The following is a 17,908-nucleotide window of genomic DNA, read 5'->3' as shown; positions in this document are numbered from 1 at the left end:
GAATTAGTAACTCGAATGCGAATGAATTAGTAACTCGAATGCGAATGAATTAGTAACTCGAATGCGAATGAATTAGTAACTCGAATGCGAATGAATTAGTAACTCGAATGCGAATGAATTAGTAACTCGAATGCGAATGAATTAGTAACTCGAATGCGAATGAATTAGTAACTCGAATGCGAATGAATTAGTAACTCGAATGCGAATGAATTAGTAACTCGAATGCGAATGAATTAGTAACTCGAATGCGAATGAATTAGTAACTCGAATGCGAATGAATTAGTAACTCGAATGCGAATGAATTAGTAACTCGAATGTGATGGCCATACGTCCCATTTCGTGGAACAGGAAGTATGAAAACGGGACAACTCGTTTTTTTTCACGTAACTTGCTGTAAAATGTTCAATAATGTCGATTTTGTTAACAAATGGAAAAAAAAGATATTCTGTATTTGGGGTCATTCAAGTATTACGTCAGCATCGAGGTAGGGGGGTTTCGGATTTGCTGACTTTTGATGACAAGGGGGGAGAGGGTTTGAGGGTTGCTTACGTTTTCAACCAGCCCTTTTTGAAGATATGAAATATTCTAAGCTGCTGACGAAATTTTGATGACATGGGGGGAGGGGGTCTGTGTTTTGCTGACTTCTGCTGACAAAGGGGGGTCAAAAATTTCTGAAAATCTGCTTACGTAATACTTGAATGGCCCCTTTACAGGATATTTTTCATGCTACAGGGTATTTCTGCTTCAAAATAAAATCCTGCGTTCATTACTGTCACAGTATAGACGTCACTTAATGTTGTTAGGTCCGATTAAATATATGAGAATCGTACTTGCAAACTAGAAAATTTTCCCGGTTACAGTTATCGATCGGTTATCCTACCGGAAACCCAGAGTCCAGGTGTGATTTCATTAAGCGGCGTCCATAATCATTATAAAAAAATATTATTCCGTCATTATCTGGAGTTTGAATGGAACTGTGTTTTATAATTATGATACTTTTTTTTTAATGTACGGTACGGTACGTTCCATAAATCTCCAGAAACAGGCTTTGGGGCGAGTAACTGTACACAGTATCAGGTAATCATCTGTGAGGTCATCTGTTCTGTGAACCTTCTGCAATCCAAAGCCCCCATAAATAAAATCCCCCAAATATATAAACGAATTTTTCCCCCATGTTACGATATTGGTCCGTTGCGCACTTTGTGAAAGTGATAATAATAACCGAATGATAACAATATCAATTATTCTTATAAACGGTTTCTACGATAATTTGAAATTTATTCAGGAACATTCGTTTTCGTGTTTTATCTGACAGGCTCAATCTCGAATATAATAAAGTATCTCTCTTGAATTCACCTCCCCTTGGGAGACAGAGCGGGGCTCCATGTTCTGGGCTGGTGGTAATGGTGTTGAATTTACCTATCTTGCCTCGAAACTTCCACTATTTCTTATTTGATTAAAGTGATTTTATGATAAAACATCTTTTCCCATCGATTTTGTTCATTGTTTTTAATTCTTCTGTTTCCAGGCAAAAACCCTGATTACGCAGAACCTTACAGTTACAAGAGAGAGGTACGACATAAAATTGCAATTTATTTCTCTAAATTTATATTACTTATTCAGCTCGTATTGTTCTTTTGTGGTGCATAGGATTCAATCTAGAAACTGCAAATATAAAAATAAATAATGTAGTCTAGAATTTTCATAACCATTCTTAGATATATGATTACTCCCAAACTATACTTTTTAACGTGTAATAGGAAATCAATCATAGCTATAATGTATTTAAAAATATTTAACTTTCACTTGGATAAAAAAAGTACAAAATAAATTATGATTTATACGAGGGGGTGAAGTAAATTCTCTCAATATTATTTTGTTATTTACCGTAAGAGGATTTTCTCAAACAATCAAGTATAAACTTCCTTCTTTTCCCCCACTTAGGAAAATAAACCCTAAATTCAGTTTTTCTTTGATATAATATCCCTCAAAAACCATAAGGAAAGAAAACTAAATAAAGTACTGCTATATATTTTTTTCTTATTGTGTGCTGTTATATTTGATAACACGTAGTCTATTGTGTTTTATTTGAAGTTGAAGTTATAAGGACAGATACTTGAAAATTCTGGAAGTTATTAGAATATTTTTCACGGATTTTTCTATGGAATATTCATTGTTCTTCATTGGGTTTCTATATCATTGCATATTGAAAGTTATATTTCCGAGCTACATTAAACATACTCCAACTGTTCATTCGCAGGATTCTGATGGACTATTTGCTACAATAAAACGTTGTCCAACGAGGCCGATGAGTACATCCGTGTCTTATAAGCAAGGTGAGTTGATGGTTTCTATTTTACCATTCTACGACGGCCAGGAGAAAAATAACAATAATTTGTTATTTTTCGATAAATTATGAAAATAAATTAAAAAAAAAGGATTAGAATTATGCTCACATACATTAAACCAGCGATTCTCGACCTATATTATGCAGACCAGAGTTGGTGCGCAAGTAGATCTGATAGAATTATTCGCCCATTGTAATTGATGGGTTTAAATAATATTTATACCTTCATACACTCAGGTTCACCATACATCATCAAGGAGAATACAGAAAATTCCGGTTCTGATAAGATATCACTAAATTGTGCCAAAAATATAAATGTATTGCTTTGAATGCAATATGTTAATTACTAATAAAGTTGTTGAAGGGTGTGGAAATAAAGAGCTGCTTCAAATAGCTGTAAACGAAAATGTGTTTCACGAAAAAATATTCAAATGATTTGATGACAGTATTTCATTCAAAGAAATAAAGTTCGGGAAAAACTGGGAGATTGAATAAAAATTCGTAACATATACGGGACGTCGCCAATCGTCATCAGAAAACATTGTCAGAAGTAGGCAAAGTCACCAATCGTAATGAAAATTATAAAAAGACAAAATGTTAAACCCAACAAATAAAAGAAAAAGATATGGAATTTAATAAACGTGAGATGGATACTTAAATTGTGTGTCATAATTATCATAATATAAGTGTGTGTGTGTGTGTGTATTCACGAATTTGGTAAATATTACACATTCAAATAGATATCGTTAATGTATAAAAAATATATCGTTACAAATGTATAAAAAATATTGAAAAAACGAAAATTACAGGAATGTCTCGTAATACGGGACACAATGGCACGTCAAATTGTTTGACGTTTTACTGGTCCTTGTTTTCGAAAAGGTTGAGGAAACACTTCATTAATCTAAAAAAAATCCAGCTTCACATACGGTCTTTTTTTAAAATATTCTGCAACTGATAGTATGCATTCAGGTCAGTGTGGTTTTTAAACATTTTATGTTATGGAGCACTTTTTCGGAGAATGGTTAGTTGCGGAGCACTTGTGTTCACCTAGCACTTATACGACCTAAATACACTCGAATCCCATTCGCGGGTGTGTGTGGGGGGGGGGCGTGCATTCTCTTGTTGAAATTGAGATGTGGAGCCATATTCAAAAAATGGAATTAGATGCTGATTCAAAACTCTTCCCGATATGTCTGAGCATTCAGACGTTCGGATATAGCAGCTAACTACACTTTTCTATTAGCATTGAACATACCCCAGACGGTTACACTTCTGCCTCCTTGATGCACGTCAATAATATTTTCAGATATCTGGACCGTACAAACTGAACTTTTTTTCAACACTCCAAATGGCATTATACCACTTGGAAGTCCATGACGTAGGATGTTTCGCCCAACAAAGTCTTTAATGTTTATGATGCTCACTTTCAGACGAGCAGGCATTTTGGAATGACAGGTTTCTACAACGCTGAGGAACAGTAGATTTAGGTGCATTCACGTCAGGAAAAGCGTTACTTACTTTGAATAGAATCATACTTTCCTGACGTTTCGTCAACACGGGAGGACGACCTTTATTCCTTCTGGTGCCATGCAGTCCCTTTAATTTCAAATAATTAGAAGCTACTGCTCGGCAAATTGACTTTTCAGTCCTTCGAAGCGGCAGTTACTCCAATGAAATTCATCAATTTTGTTTCGTTTTCAAGGAGGAGTTTGTTGGAGATTTTCCTCTACCCATTATGCAAAAAAAATTAAATTCGAGACAGAAAACAACGCAGTTGCCGATACAATAAACCTGATTTTTTTCTTACCCTCTAATCTAGCATCCAACACTCACTGTTAAAATGCGGCGCAATTTGCATGACGGCGTGATAAACTTAGGTGGCTCTACCACTTTGGGACACGCTTTACGAGAGAATATTCAGTCAACTTTTTATCCTTTGAAATTTCAACATTTTTTTTCTGAAAGAGATTTCATACAAGCTAGGTATGTGTCATATGGCAGTATTAGGATAAACTTATATTTAAGAGGAACCAAAAGAAACAGGTGGGGTCTATCATTTTAGGACACATTTTAATGGCATGTCCTTACTAACTGACTGATTCATCATCACATAGTCAAAATCGCTGGAGCTATAAATATGAAATTCTGTCAATAGTTTTATTTCACGGCGTAAAGACTCACTAAAAAAGTGTTTTTTTCTCTCGAAATTCCACCACTAAAGGGTCATAATGCATACTAAAAATTATATAGAGTATCACGCCGAGCCGAAATCGCTGAAGTTATATATACGAAATTTCGTCAGTATTTTTATTTTCTAATGTAGAGACTCACTAAGAAGGCATTTTTCAAAATTCCTCTGCTTAGAGTGAACGGAAGGGGTGAGAGGTTATATGGAGCAATCAACGCTAAGCCGAAATCACTGAAGCTATAAATATTAAATTTTGTTAGTAGTTTTATTTTATGATCTAAAGGCTCACTAAGGAGAGAGTTTTAAAATTTCGATCTCTAAGCGGGATCATAAGTTGGTTCAAAGGTTAAATGTGGCAACCATGGCCGAGCCGAAACCGCTGAAGCTATAAATATGCAATTTGGTTAGTATTATATTTTATAATGTAGATACCGATTTTTTAAAATAGGTTTTCTGGAAATTCAATCCCCAAGAGGATCATAAGGTGTTAAAATGTTAAATAGGGGGAGTCATCGCAAAGTAATTTTCGGAGTACCAAATCCACGCAAGTGGATCAAAAATCCTTGGGTAAATCCCAAAAATTGGTTTAATCCCAAAAATTACCCAAATCCTTGGGTAACAGCTACTAAGTTCATAACAATTACGTTGCACTTAAATATACAAAATTCGAACACATTAGACCTGTGATTTGGGATAAAACTGCACGTGATGAAATTTTTTAATTATTTTTTCCAGTAACTATCAAAAAATATATAAAAAATACTAATTAATTTTAAGAAATTTATATTCATCGCAAACCTGTGTTGTTAAAAAATATGCCCTTGTAATTTTTTTACAATATATTTTCAACTCGTAATTTTCCAAGTCGGTGCAAATACAAAGAAGTTGTACAATATAACGCGTATAACAAATAAATTGGCTTTTTCTGTCGTACCTGTCTACTTTGTTATAAACGGGTCCGTCTGCCACTTATTTTCGTTCACGAAATTCATCTACCCACATCACATGTGTTTGCTGAAAACTTCTTTCGTTTATCATTTATTAACATATTTAATCATTATAATCTTCATTCACGCACAAAATCATGTAATTTTTAGCGTGAAATGTCGTGACTGAATGCGATATTCAGTTAATAACGATATTTCGTTTATATAAGATATTTTGAATAAAAACCGCTAAAACTTTGAGTAAGTCATTATTATTTCTGACAAGTGTCAGATTCACATTCACTGCTTATTTGAAAAATACTTGCAAAATAATAATAAAATACCACAATCTTTAATAAAGTATTCAAATTAACTTTTCGCATCTTATCTCTGATCTCAGACTTGTATATTTCCTGTTTAATTACTTTTAGACAACAAGATATTCATATGAAACTAATACATAAACAGAAACAAATAGTTATTTTGAATAAAGTTCGTATAATATCAGAAGACCACCGCCATAAATAAATGAGAATCAGTAAAATGTCTTACACAAATATCGGATCACTGTGAATAAGTATATCATAACTGATAAGATATTCACTCTCGGATATTCAGTACGCACACGTACGAGAAAAAAATTGAATTCTCAATATATGTACGCTGTACATATCACATCTTCAGGAGAGAAATGTCTCATATTTATTTATACGAAGCAAAATTCCAGTGAGAAGTAGTTGCTAGTCTCGAATACAGTGACAAGATGAAAAAATAGCGGTGTTTATCAAAGCATTTCGCTTTCTTGCGTGAATGTACTGTCGTCTCTTATCTTAGAATAGCGTACTTCCGTTACAGGAATGCATACGCATAGATATAAATTTGTATATTTCTTATTTCTTTTGCATCCGTTTCCGCCTGTTGGCATATAACTGCCGAGAAAATTTCTATCTGTCATCCTGTTTACGCCGAACGATTTCAAAAACCCAACCCTTTTTCCTCAGTAGTGTTATTTATTGTTATTTTTTTTCCTTGTATTTCTCTCTTCTTATCCACCATCTTGCTGTCATAGAGACGATGATAGAGTTCCAGAGCAAGGAATCGGATAACGTTATATATATATATATATATATATATATACTTTCCCGCTTTTCCTTATCCTTACTTTTCCGAATTCTGCAGGAATTATCGGCAGACATCACGGGAGAGGATCATTGGGAACACGTTCCACCGAGACGAACAGATCGCAGCTTACGATACCGCAGCAGCAAAAAAGCAAAAGTAGTAATGATAATAAATAAATAAAAATCAAGTGTCGTTTCATAGAAAATAAATGGGAAATCCGAAAGAGGGAGAAATATGTCTGGTTCACTTTTATAGCAAGTTTGTTCTTGTTTCTAACAAGAAATGAATAATATGAGTGGCTATGGATTTTTTTATGTTTTTGATACGAGACTTCCAATGATGGAATGGAACTCAAAAGCTTCATATCCATAAGAACAAAATAGAATACGTCATGAGACGACTGTATGCCTGCAATGAGAAACCCCGCCTTATGCACGAGACTTTTATTTCAGTTCAAGAGTGGGTTCGTTATTTTGATGAGAAATTCTGGATTATTTTTGCGTTTGCATATCCAAAATTTTTCGATACATGTTATTAGTGTCATATTTTGTGAGTATAATGTCCCAAATACCAATTGTACAGGGAAAAGTGTCAAATATGGACTGTATGTTTAATTTTGAGGTCTGGGGTCAGCTATATGTACCTCTTTTCTGTGAGTTCTGAAACATGTACAATGCGCTCCGCTTATTGAGATAACATCGGGACTCAGGGTTTCTGAAAACGCGAACCTATTGATAACTATATACAAAAAAAAAAATAAATAAATTGCAAGCGCGATGAACATACCTTCCATTTGGTCGAAAAAACGAAAGCTCCGTTTTTATTTCCAACGTGCGTTGCATAGATTCATTTTTGCTGAGGAACTGTTAATGTCGCCAGCTGAAAGCAACTGACCACGAAATGAAGAAAGGAACCTTTTTTTACCTTACTCATGTCTATAGGAAACAAATTGCAAAAGGAGCACAAAAACAGGAATCCTGATAACAAAAAAACAATTTCTTCCCATGATTAATGTCATTGAATTTCCTGGATTTATCAGCGCATCAACCAGCAGTCGGAAACTTTGGAGTGATAGAGGAGAGTGGCATCATCTTCGGATATGCTACTGAGACGCTCTGCGCTAAGTGATAACAATACCGACTGATAACATTATCCGTAATTTTAATTAGTGGTGCCTCTCTACTGTATTTGGAAAGAAAATCGCTTAATCTAAACGTAAGTCATTGTTATTTCTGACGTGTTAGATCACTTCTGGTTCACGAAATAAAAGCAAAATGTCTCAATCTGTGATATAAAGTATATCTCCGGTCTATTCAAACCATAAATCAATATTTTGTACATTATCTCTTATCTCAGACTAGCATATATTCCCTGTTTAATTACATTTAGATTGCACGATCTCCATACCTAATAAGTATAAACAAAACAAATAATTATTTTGAATAAAGTTTGTATGATATCTGTGAAAGCCGCCTACTCATAAATAAATCAGAATCAGTAAAATGTCTTACACAAATATTGGATCATCGTGAATGGATATAGCGTGACTGATAAGATATTCAGTACGCATACATATATACGTGAGAGAAAAAATTCAATTTCCAATATACACACATACACACACTGTATATCTCTCACATCTTCACGAGAAAAATGTCTCATATTTATTTATACGACACAAAAATTCGAGTGAGAAGTAGTCGCTAGTCTCGAACACACAGCGACAAGATGAAAAAATAGCGGTGTTTATCAAAGCATTTCACTTTCTTGAGAATGTACTGTCGTCTCTTATCTTAGAATAGCGTACTTCCGTTATATGGGATCCATACACATAGATATAAATTTGTATATTTCTTATTTCTTTTGCATCCGTTTCCGCCTGTTGGCATATAACTGCCGAAAGAATTTCTATCTGTCATCCTGTTTATGCCGAACGATTTCAAAAACCCAACCTTTTCCTCTCTCAGTCTAGTATTATTTATTATTATTATTTTCTTATATTCTCTCTTCTTATCCAACATCTTGCTGTCATAGAGACGATGATAGAGTTCCAGGCCAAGGAATCTGATAACGTTATGTATTTTTTTTCCTGCTTTCCCGTTATCCTTACTTTCCCGAATTCTGCAGGAATTATCGGCAGACATCACGGGGGAAGATCATTGGGAACACGTTCCACCGAGACGAACAGATCACAGCTTACGATACCGCAGCAGCGAAAAAGCGAATGTAGAAATGATAATAAATAAATAAATAAAAATCAAGTGTCGTTACATAGAAAATAAATGGGAAATCCGAAAGAAAAATAAATGTCTGGTTTGGTTTTAGCAAGTCTGGTCTTGTTTCTAACAAGAAATGGATAATATGAGTAGCTATGGTTATTTTGTTTCTCTTTTTTGGCTCTGGAGACGCAGACTTTTAATGACGGAATGGAACTCAAAAGTTTAATGTACTACAAAAAACTAAATATAATACGTCAAGAGACGACTGTATGTCTGTTAGGATGATGATGTGTATGTCTGTGATAAGAACCCCCGACTGTTTATTTATTATACATGAGAGTTGCATTTCAAATGAAAGCGTGTTCGTTATTCTGATGAGAAATTCAGGATTAGTTTCGTCTTATATATTCGTTATCATATTCGAACTTCTCTGATACGTATTACATTTTACGCCGCTTGATGTAATCACTTTTGGAGTCGTGGTTTCAGATAACGATAGCCGATTGACAAATATATCCCAATGAAATCACGGATGGGATTGCGATGCCTAGAGCCTGGAATTTTTATGACTTAAAGATGGAGCATCGTTGCTGATCGGCTAAAAAACCTGAAAGCATTGACTGAATAAAGCGTTTCTCTTAGTTTGCTAAACAACCTGAATTTCAGGTGTTTTTTAACGTACCAGCAAAGACGTTTCATCTTTAGGCCATAGAAATCCGAGCCCTAGATATGTCATATGTCTCGTTTGATAAAAGCAACAACTCAGTTTTTCTTTTCCACATAACTTGTTTGAAAATTGTTCAATATTGTGCCGTTTAGTTTTTTAATATATATATTGGTCTAGAGCAGGATATTTTTTTCCTTTAAACTAAAATCCTGCGTTCATTATCATTATTCAGCCATTATGAGGATATGAATGAAAAGGATTAATGAATTTAGGCCTAACCTTTTACGAGTACTCGTATATTAACTGAGAGCGTCTTTCGGCGAGTAACTGTGGGTCAAACGAAAAAAAAAAGAAAAACAACTCACCAACAAGTGAAGGAAAGAACTTTAAATACACAAAAAAAATTTGCCTTTATTATAGGTAGGCCGTTGCAAAAATAGCTTCGCACATGCATACATAGATTAAAGCGGATTCTACTGCCCGAATAGGGCATAGTGAATCGAGTATGGCAAGGTTTATAAACAAGAGAGGAAGTGCACCAATTTGTTCCCACGGAACAAATTCTATGGGCCACCCATGATATATTTGCAGAAGTAATCAAAAAATCATTCAAGAACACAGTCAGATCTTGTCTCCATAAAAGCCTCTTATTTTAGTATCGATAAGCCCGGATATTTTGTGAAAATGATTTCTCGATGAAAAACTTTCCCGTATACTACGTAGTTTGCACCTGCTAAAAATCGGAGGAAAGCCTACTTAATTAAAAAAAATGTATGACATTTTGAAAGGGCGGGGGTTTAGTGATTTCTAATTGCCACTTAAAACGTTAAGTTGGCTTTGTATGAACACCATATGAATGTAGATAATTAAAAATAATAGAGACCTAAGTTATGTTTTGTTTTTGTATTTAGCAAAATATGATTTAAAATGTAATGTTAGGTGAAATAAAATAAACTATATAAAGATATGCGGCAGGTTTTTTGAAAAATGGCCACCGGACCATAATTAGATTTTAGCTGTATGTTAAACTTTCATTAAGAGCCTGCTATTACTAGTTTACGATGTTCCTTGGTCTAGGTTATTAAAGCTTAGCTCATTATTTTATCAGTGATGTGATAACAAAGCAACATGAGATGGTTAATTATTAAAATGCGGAGGCAATTCAATTAATTTATCGGATAAGTTCTGAGGTAGGAAAATACGTGATTTATTGCAAAAATTATGACCACAACTTCACACGTGGACAGCCTTGGGTATTTGTTGATTGATCAGTTTCGTCGCACTACGGTCATTTTATAGGCCCTGACACTAAGAGCTTATTAGGCCCTGACCTACAATTTATTGCTGATTCAGACAGGCAACGTTCGACATTTTCTTTTCTCCACTCACCGAGAGGTTGGTGCGCTAAGCTCGTCGGTATGGACCTCCCTGTGGTAGCAATTTTTTTCTGTGGTCATGTTGCCGCCATTTATGTTGTTCCTCTGCTTCAGAAAAGTTTCTGACAAGGACGAATTGGGTATTAAACTCAAAGTCTCTTCTAAACATTTTGATACTTTAGGTGAGTATCTTACAGACTCAGCCTACCGCGCGCGCCCGCGGGGAGAAAATTGATGACAAAACTGTTCAAGACTTTCTTGCTTACCACAATGTGATTGTACTTTAAATCCTTCGTTAACAAATAGCAGGACATTCTACTAGTTCATTCAAGATCTAGTCCACTTCTCATATACAATGAACATTGGTTAATTCGAACTTTGGATAATCCTAACATACGAATGACAGCTCTTAATTCCCTCAGATTAAAAGGTGGTGTTTCGGAGCTTTTAACAGGAAAATCAATCTTGTCCCATAAATATTCAGTTGGGTTGAGATCGGGTGACTGTGGGTTGGGGGGGGGGGAGCTATTTAAGCAACTGAAACTCTGAATCACGTTCTTCAAACCAATCTGAGATAATTCCAGCCCGTGGGAGGGTGCATTGTCCTGATGGAAATAGCTATCATCATCATCAGGAAACATTATGACCATGAACAGGTGGACGGGGTCAGTAACGATGTGGAGGTAGGCGCTGCCATTGACGGATGTTACCAATAGATATAAGAAACCCAGAGTATACAGGAAAAATGCTCTCCAGACCGTCATTCCACTGTCACCCGCTTGAATAGTTCTCATGAGGCATGCCGGATCCATGGCTTTGTGCTGCTTGCGCCACACACGAATCTTGACATCAACGTCATGAAGAAGAAATGTTTGCTCGCAAGACCAGACAACCTTCTTCAAGTGTACAATTTCGGCGTTCTCTAGCCCACAAAAGCCGTTTTCTTCAGTTTTGCTGCGAAATCAATAGAACTCTTTTGTTGATCACCGGCTATTTGTTTTAAGATCCGTCTCCTGCAATTGCGCTGCAATTTGTTGCGTTGTAGCCCTTCTGTTCCTGCACACAATGCGCGTCAGTCGCGTAACACCTCTTTCGTTCACAAGATATTTGCGCCCACTATTCGCTTTCAGCTCGAGTTTTTATTTTGGCTTAGCTGTCATTCTCTGAAGGCTGGAGATATTGTACGAAAAAGCCAAGAAGGTTAGCGGCTTCGGAGATACTAGAACCTCCCCTTCTGGCGTTCAGAATCATGCGGCGTTCAAAGTCATTCAAATTTCTTGTTTTTCTCATGTACAGGCAAACTGGAACGTTAACTGCTGCTTCTGTCCAGGACAAAGGTTTTTATTCGCAAATCTGGTTTATTACGTCTGCGCACCTGATACACGGACGAGTCGAAGTTTGAATGAGAAGAGTGCCTAATTTTTTGGGCACTGAGTGTATATTTCCTCGATAGCACAAGAATGATAAGCGAAATCTGGTAAACAGTTTCATGACGGATAACAAAAACTATTTCCGTAAATCAGGTTTGAATATGGTCAAGAAATTATCAGCAATGGTTCTGATTTCACAACAGTAGAATAATGTTGCATCTTAGACCAATTATTATAATTATAAATCATTAAAATTTGGGAAACAGTTTCGCAACTGATGATAGTTGTAATAAATGCTAGTTATTATGAAAAAGATAAAGTATTATTTATTTATAAATAAAGTAAAGTCAAGATAAAATATCAAGATATAATTATCAATGATAAAGTTGCACGTTGTTGACATTTCGCGGATCCAGAAACAGATTAGTTGGATGATACGAATTTTTTTCTAGTGATTTTAGTCTTCCATTAACCAAGTTTGGCTGTATAAAGAATATTGGGTATTGCATGAACTAGAGTATGTGTGTTTCTGCTTGAAAATACGTGTTTTTGCTAAACGTGTGAAAATACGTGTTTCTGTAAATTATTTTGATGTAGAATAGGGTTACGTTGTCATTGAGAATCGCTAATTTTTCCTCGCACGTGTCATCATTATTGGATTTACGCTCGAAGGACGTAGTCAATTTTGTGAGCATTATCTCTTCAAATGCGTTGCATATCCTCTTTGTGTGTAATGCTACACACGAGTCTACGAAAACAACTATTATAAGAATGAATGGGGAGGATAGGATATATTTAGACCTATTTGTGGATATTCAGCTCGAATAGTATCCAATTACGAAGTACATGTTTTTCTAATTTGTGGCATGCAACTGCGATTTCTCGCATTAGAATTTGAGTGTTGTTGTTGTGAGAAATAATGTGTTATGTTTTTGTTTCAACTGGAGTGCAGTTAAATATAAAAACATAAAAAAAATATGTTCAGCAGTTTAATCAAAATAACATGGAATATTAAAAAATATAGTTCTTCATTAAAAAAAACAACACTCCGACCGGCATGGAAATCGATTCGATCGATATAATGAAGAATATGGTTGCTTATTATTTTATACTAAAATAACTAAAATATACTAAGATATAGTACAGTATGCTACTTCATGATCGTATGTGTCACCCTATTGTGTTCAGTTATTCCCAAAACAATTGCACTTTGCACTAAGAGTAGCCGTTTCGTCTAAAATATTGGAATGACCAGTAAAACAGGTATCAAAAGAATGATCAAATAAGATCTGAGAAGTAAAAAAAAATCGCTTTACAATTATATTTAGAAATTTTTGTCGATTTTTTTTAAAGAATTATAATTATGATTCTATTAAATAATCATATATATAATTATAATTTCTGTTTAATTATGGCTCTCTGGCCCGGATTTTTTCGGACAACTTGGCACGTTGTTCCCACAAATTCATTTCATCTTTTGGCCGAGATTACACTACAAAAGTTTAATAAAGTTAGACAATGTTATTATGTTAAGATAGTAAAACCTCTATAACGGACACCCCTCTTTTACGGCCAACTAATAATTTCCAGTTGTACAATAAAAGTATGTACTTCGACCCCATATTAACGATCACCCCTTTTACGGACGATTTCTTTTTGTCCTGTCGGTGTCCGCAAAAGAGAGGTTTTACTGTATACGCTGTCTGTGTGAGAGATATTAATGTTCAGGAAAATTCATCTCTGCCCTCACAGAGACTCGAACTCTCGTATGTCGGATGAGTGTTCTACCTCTAACCTATGAAAGCAGATAGATTATTCCCTCCTTGGAGCCATGCAGCATATATAGCTTATATATCTATTCTATAATATAAAATCACAAACAAACTCGAAAAGGGCCTGTTGCTAAGCAACCGAGTGACGGAAACTCTGTTACGGAAGTGGGTTCGATTGATATATCGATATTCACATTCATATATCGATATGATATCATATATCATATATCGATATTGGGTCGATATTCACATATCGGGACCCATTTGACCCATCGGGACCATGTTATGTGCATGTACCAAGAGGCTCCTACATCCTACAGCAGAGCCCTTAGGCTGGAATTTAGATTTCGAGCCCCCAAACCAGCTTTCAGGGGCCCCCCCTGTCATTAATTTATAGTGTGAACAATCAAAAAGTGAAAAGAATCGTTGTGGCCCCTGTCAGCCCTTCCTTTGTGGGGGGGGGAGGTCCATGCCGATAGGTATATATATGTGTAATATACACACACAACAGCAGTGCTCCCAACACAGGGTCGGGGTACCCGGGGAAGATTTCACGTATAAGTAAAAAGTTTTCATTTCCAGGGGCCCTTGATGGATCTCATTGTTTTCTTGCTGCTTTAACGTTGAAAAATTTCGATAGCGGAAGCAAAAGATATATCCAGTCTGGGGCCCCACCAAAAGTATGCGAATTGGTGTCCCGGGTAATTGGTTGGGGGGTCCTGGATTTTATTCGTTGGTAAAACGAATACAAATGGACATTTTTCATGGCACTCGCTCCGGGGGATGACCGACAAGCTTCCAAGTCGGGGGCCCCATGTTTACAGGTTTCATTTTGGGGCCCTGGACGAATCTCATTCTTTTCTGTTGTAGAATTCGCAACAGCGGAAGCCCGAGATAAAGCCAGTCTGGGGCCCCACCAAAAGTATGCGAATTGGTGTCCCGGGTAATTGGTTGGGGGCCCTGGATTTTATTCGTTGGTAAAACGAATACAAATGGAAATTTTTCATGGCACTCGCTCCGGGGGATGACCGACAAGCTTCCAAGTCGGGGGCCCCATGTCTACAGGTTTCATTTTGGGGGCCCTGGATTTTATTCGTTGGTAAAACGAATACAAATGAAAATTTTTCATGGCACTCGCTCCGGGGGATGACCGACAAGCTTCCAAGTCGGGGGCCCTATGTTTACAGGTTTCATTTTGGGGGCCCTGGATTTTATTCGTTGGTAAAACGAATACAAATGAAAATTTTTCATGGCACTCGCTCCGGGGGATGACCGACAAGCTTCCAAGTCGGGGGCCCTATGTTTACAGGTTTCATTTTGGGGGCCCTGGATGAATCTCATTCTTTTCTGTTGTAGAATTTGCAACAGCCGAAGCCCGAGATAAAGCCAGTCTGGGGCCCCACCAAAAGTATGCGAATTGCTGTCCCGGGTAATTGTTTGGGGGCCCTGGATTTTATTCGTTGGTAAAACGAATACAAATGAAAATTTTTCATGGCACTCGCTCCGGGGGATGACCGACCATCTTCCAAGTCGGGGCCCATGTTTACAGATTTCATTTTGGGGGCCCTGGATGAATCTCATTCTTTTCTGTTGTAGAATTTGCAACAGCGGAAGCCCGAGATAAAGCCAGTCTGGGGCCCCACCAAAAGTATGCGAATTGCTGTCCCGGGTAATTGTTTGGGGGCCCTGGATTTTATTCGTTCGTAAAACGAATACAAATGAAAATTTTTCATGGCACTCGCACCGGAGGATGACCGACAAGCTTCCAAGTCGGGGGGCCCATGTTTACAGGTTTGATTTTGGGGGCCCTGGATGAATCTCATTCTTTTCTGTTGTAGAATTTGCCACAGCCGAAACCCGAGATATAGCCAGTCTGGGGCCCCACTAAAAATCTGCGTATTGTGTCCCCGCTACTGTATGTGGGGCCCTGGATTTTATTCGTTGTAAAATTGATAAAAATGAAAAATTCTCACAGGGGGGTGTCCGACAAGCTTGCAGGTCAGGGCTTCATGGAAATGTTGGCAGGTTGTAATTCGGTGCCCCTGAATGTATCTCATTGATTTTTGTGGTTTAACATTGTAAAATTTGCAACACATCGGTAGCCCAAGATATATCCAGTGTGGGGCCCCACTGAAATTCAGCGAATTGAATCTGTGGACCCCCATGGGGAAGTTTTCTGGGGATACTTGATGAATCTCATTTGTTTTTTGTTGCTTTATTATTATTTTCATTAAAATTCGCTTCTTCAGTAGGCTGGTGCTTTCACACGTCCCTTTCCCCTTTTCCATAGCACGCTGATGAAGTGGGACGAAATAAACAAGATATGTCCGGGAGAGAAGTGGGGGGGGGGGTTGGCCGCCAAAGGCGGCAGGGGGGCAGAGCCCCCCTAGTATATATATATATGCATGCTGTGTGTGATGGACGGCGGCAAATTTCCACTTATAACCCGCAAAGTCCACCAGATGGCGGCGTATATGTAGAGAAAGGCGTCCTCTCCTTTGCCATTTATGAGCTATTACTAGAATTTTGCCACCGTCCATCGCATGGAGCTATTCGGTATGTATATATATATATATATATGTACTCTCCAAGGAAGGAATATTCTATCTGCTTTCATAGCTTAGAGGTAGAGCACTCATCCGAGAGACGAGAGTTCCAGCCCCGTGAGGGCAGAGATAAATTTTCCCGAACATCCATATCTCTCACACAGACAGTTTACCACATATATCGCAATATGCAATGCTATCGGCAATGATATGTAATCGGTACCATTCCCCATGAAGAACGGGTTTCGGAACGCAAAAAAGTTTAGTGAATTCAATGTGTCAGAAAAGGGTAAATAATCATGATTAATGCTAATAAGTTATATTGCTCATATATGTTTTTTGTGTAACTTCAAATGGTTCTAATATCATAATTTCTAATTGGATTATGATATTTTATAGCTGGAACGGAAGGGAACTCTCAACCAACAGCAGCTAGTAGCCACTACCATGGTGCGAATTCTGAACAATGGAACGCCTGTGCCAAGTCGATAGGATGACCTGAGTTAGATACTCAGATGCAGAGAGAGAAGACGCATGGGAATGACAAACCACAACAACAACATAGAGTGGAAGAGAAATATTTGTTTTTTTTGAACACCGATATTTAAAGATGACGACTATTCGTCGTTTCCCGAGAGAGACTTATTCTGCTCGTTCATCGTCAGTATTGTATTGCGAATGTATTGATGAATTGATGCATTTGAATTTTATCTTTTATGAACTGTATATCTCATTAAAAGTTTTGTAATTATTGCGGCCTTTGCGTATCTTTTTTTTCCTTTATTCAGCTGGACAGAACACACGGCGGAAGTACAAATGACAAAGTACATGAGAAAAGTGCTACTTACCTTAGAACTTGCTTAATTCAAACATTTACAAATTTCCCTTGAGTTTTCTATCTAATTTAATGTTATAATTCCTTGTTTAATTCGAAATTAGAGGGGGAAATATCCTGATTTTCTTAAGGGCATAATATTTTCTTTGGAAACATTCTACAAAAGAAGCCAGACTTTGCTTTTCTCGATCAAGGGGCTAGAGAAAAGATTTTAAAAGGTTAAAAGAGTAACAGAGGGAAAAGTTTGAAAATTATGGTTTTTTTTTCCCCTCTGTTTTGTTGTAACTTAATGCCCATCTTAAGTTGTTCAGCTGGTGTGCATCGAGTCTGATAAATACAAGGCAAAAACAGCCAAAATTCCCAACGAGGTGGCTAAAAAAAGTAAAACTGTGTACCGCTGAATACCAATTATGTTGTTCAACTTATAAATCAAAGTGTAACATTCAAAATCCGAATCTTTTTTATCGTCATTAAGAGTATAGATAGTACTGGAAAGTTAAGATTATCAGGCCCGTGATACACATGCTATTAAGTAGC

The 17,908-nt window shown here is 36.7% G+C and overlaps 1 protein-coding gene across 1 annotated transcript in view; it reads left to right on the top strand.

The window, feature by feature from the left end:
• The window catches only part of LOC149081681 (cell adhesion molecule Dscam1-like), a 226,242-nt gene extending 208,955 nt beyond the window's left edge, over positions 1-17,287 (top strand). The window contains exons 25-27 of the mRNA XM_089237083.1: positions 1,529-1,572; positions 2,261-2,336; positions 16,936-17,287. Coding sequence (XP_089093209.1) covers positions 1,529-1,572; positions 2,261-2,336; positions 16,936-17,033 — 218 coding nt within the window. The 3' untranslated portion in view covers positions 17,034-17,287. The remainder of the gene's footprint in view (positions 1-1,528; positions 1,573-2,260; positions 2,337-16,935) is intronic.
• Positions 17,288-17,908: the final 621 nt, after the last annotated feature.

Source organism: Pholcus phalangioides, unplaced genomic scaffold, assembly GCF_987345545.1.
Source record: "Pholcus phalangioides strain wild (caught in Gottingen) unplaced genomic scaffold, Ppha-v1.0 ptg000009l_1, whole genome shotgun sequence".
NCBI classification, from domain to species: Eukaryota; Metazoa; Arthropoda; class Arachnida; order Araneae; family Pholcidae; genus Pholcus; species Pholcus phalangioides.
The sequence above is the reverse complement of the archived record's forward strand: the minus strand, read 5'-3'. Positions and strand labels throughout refer to the sequence as shown.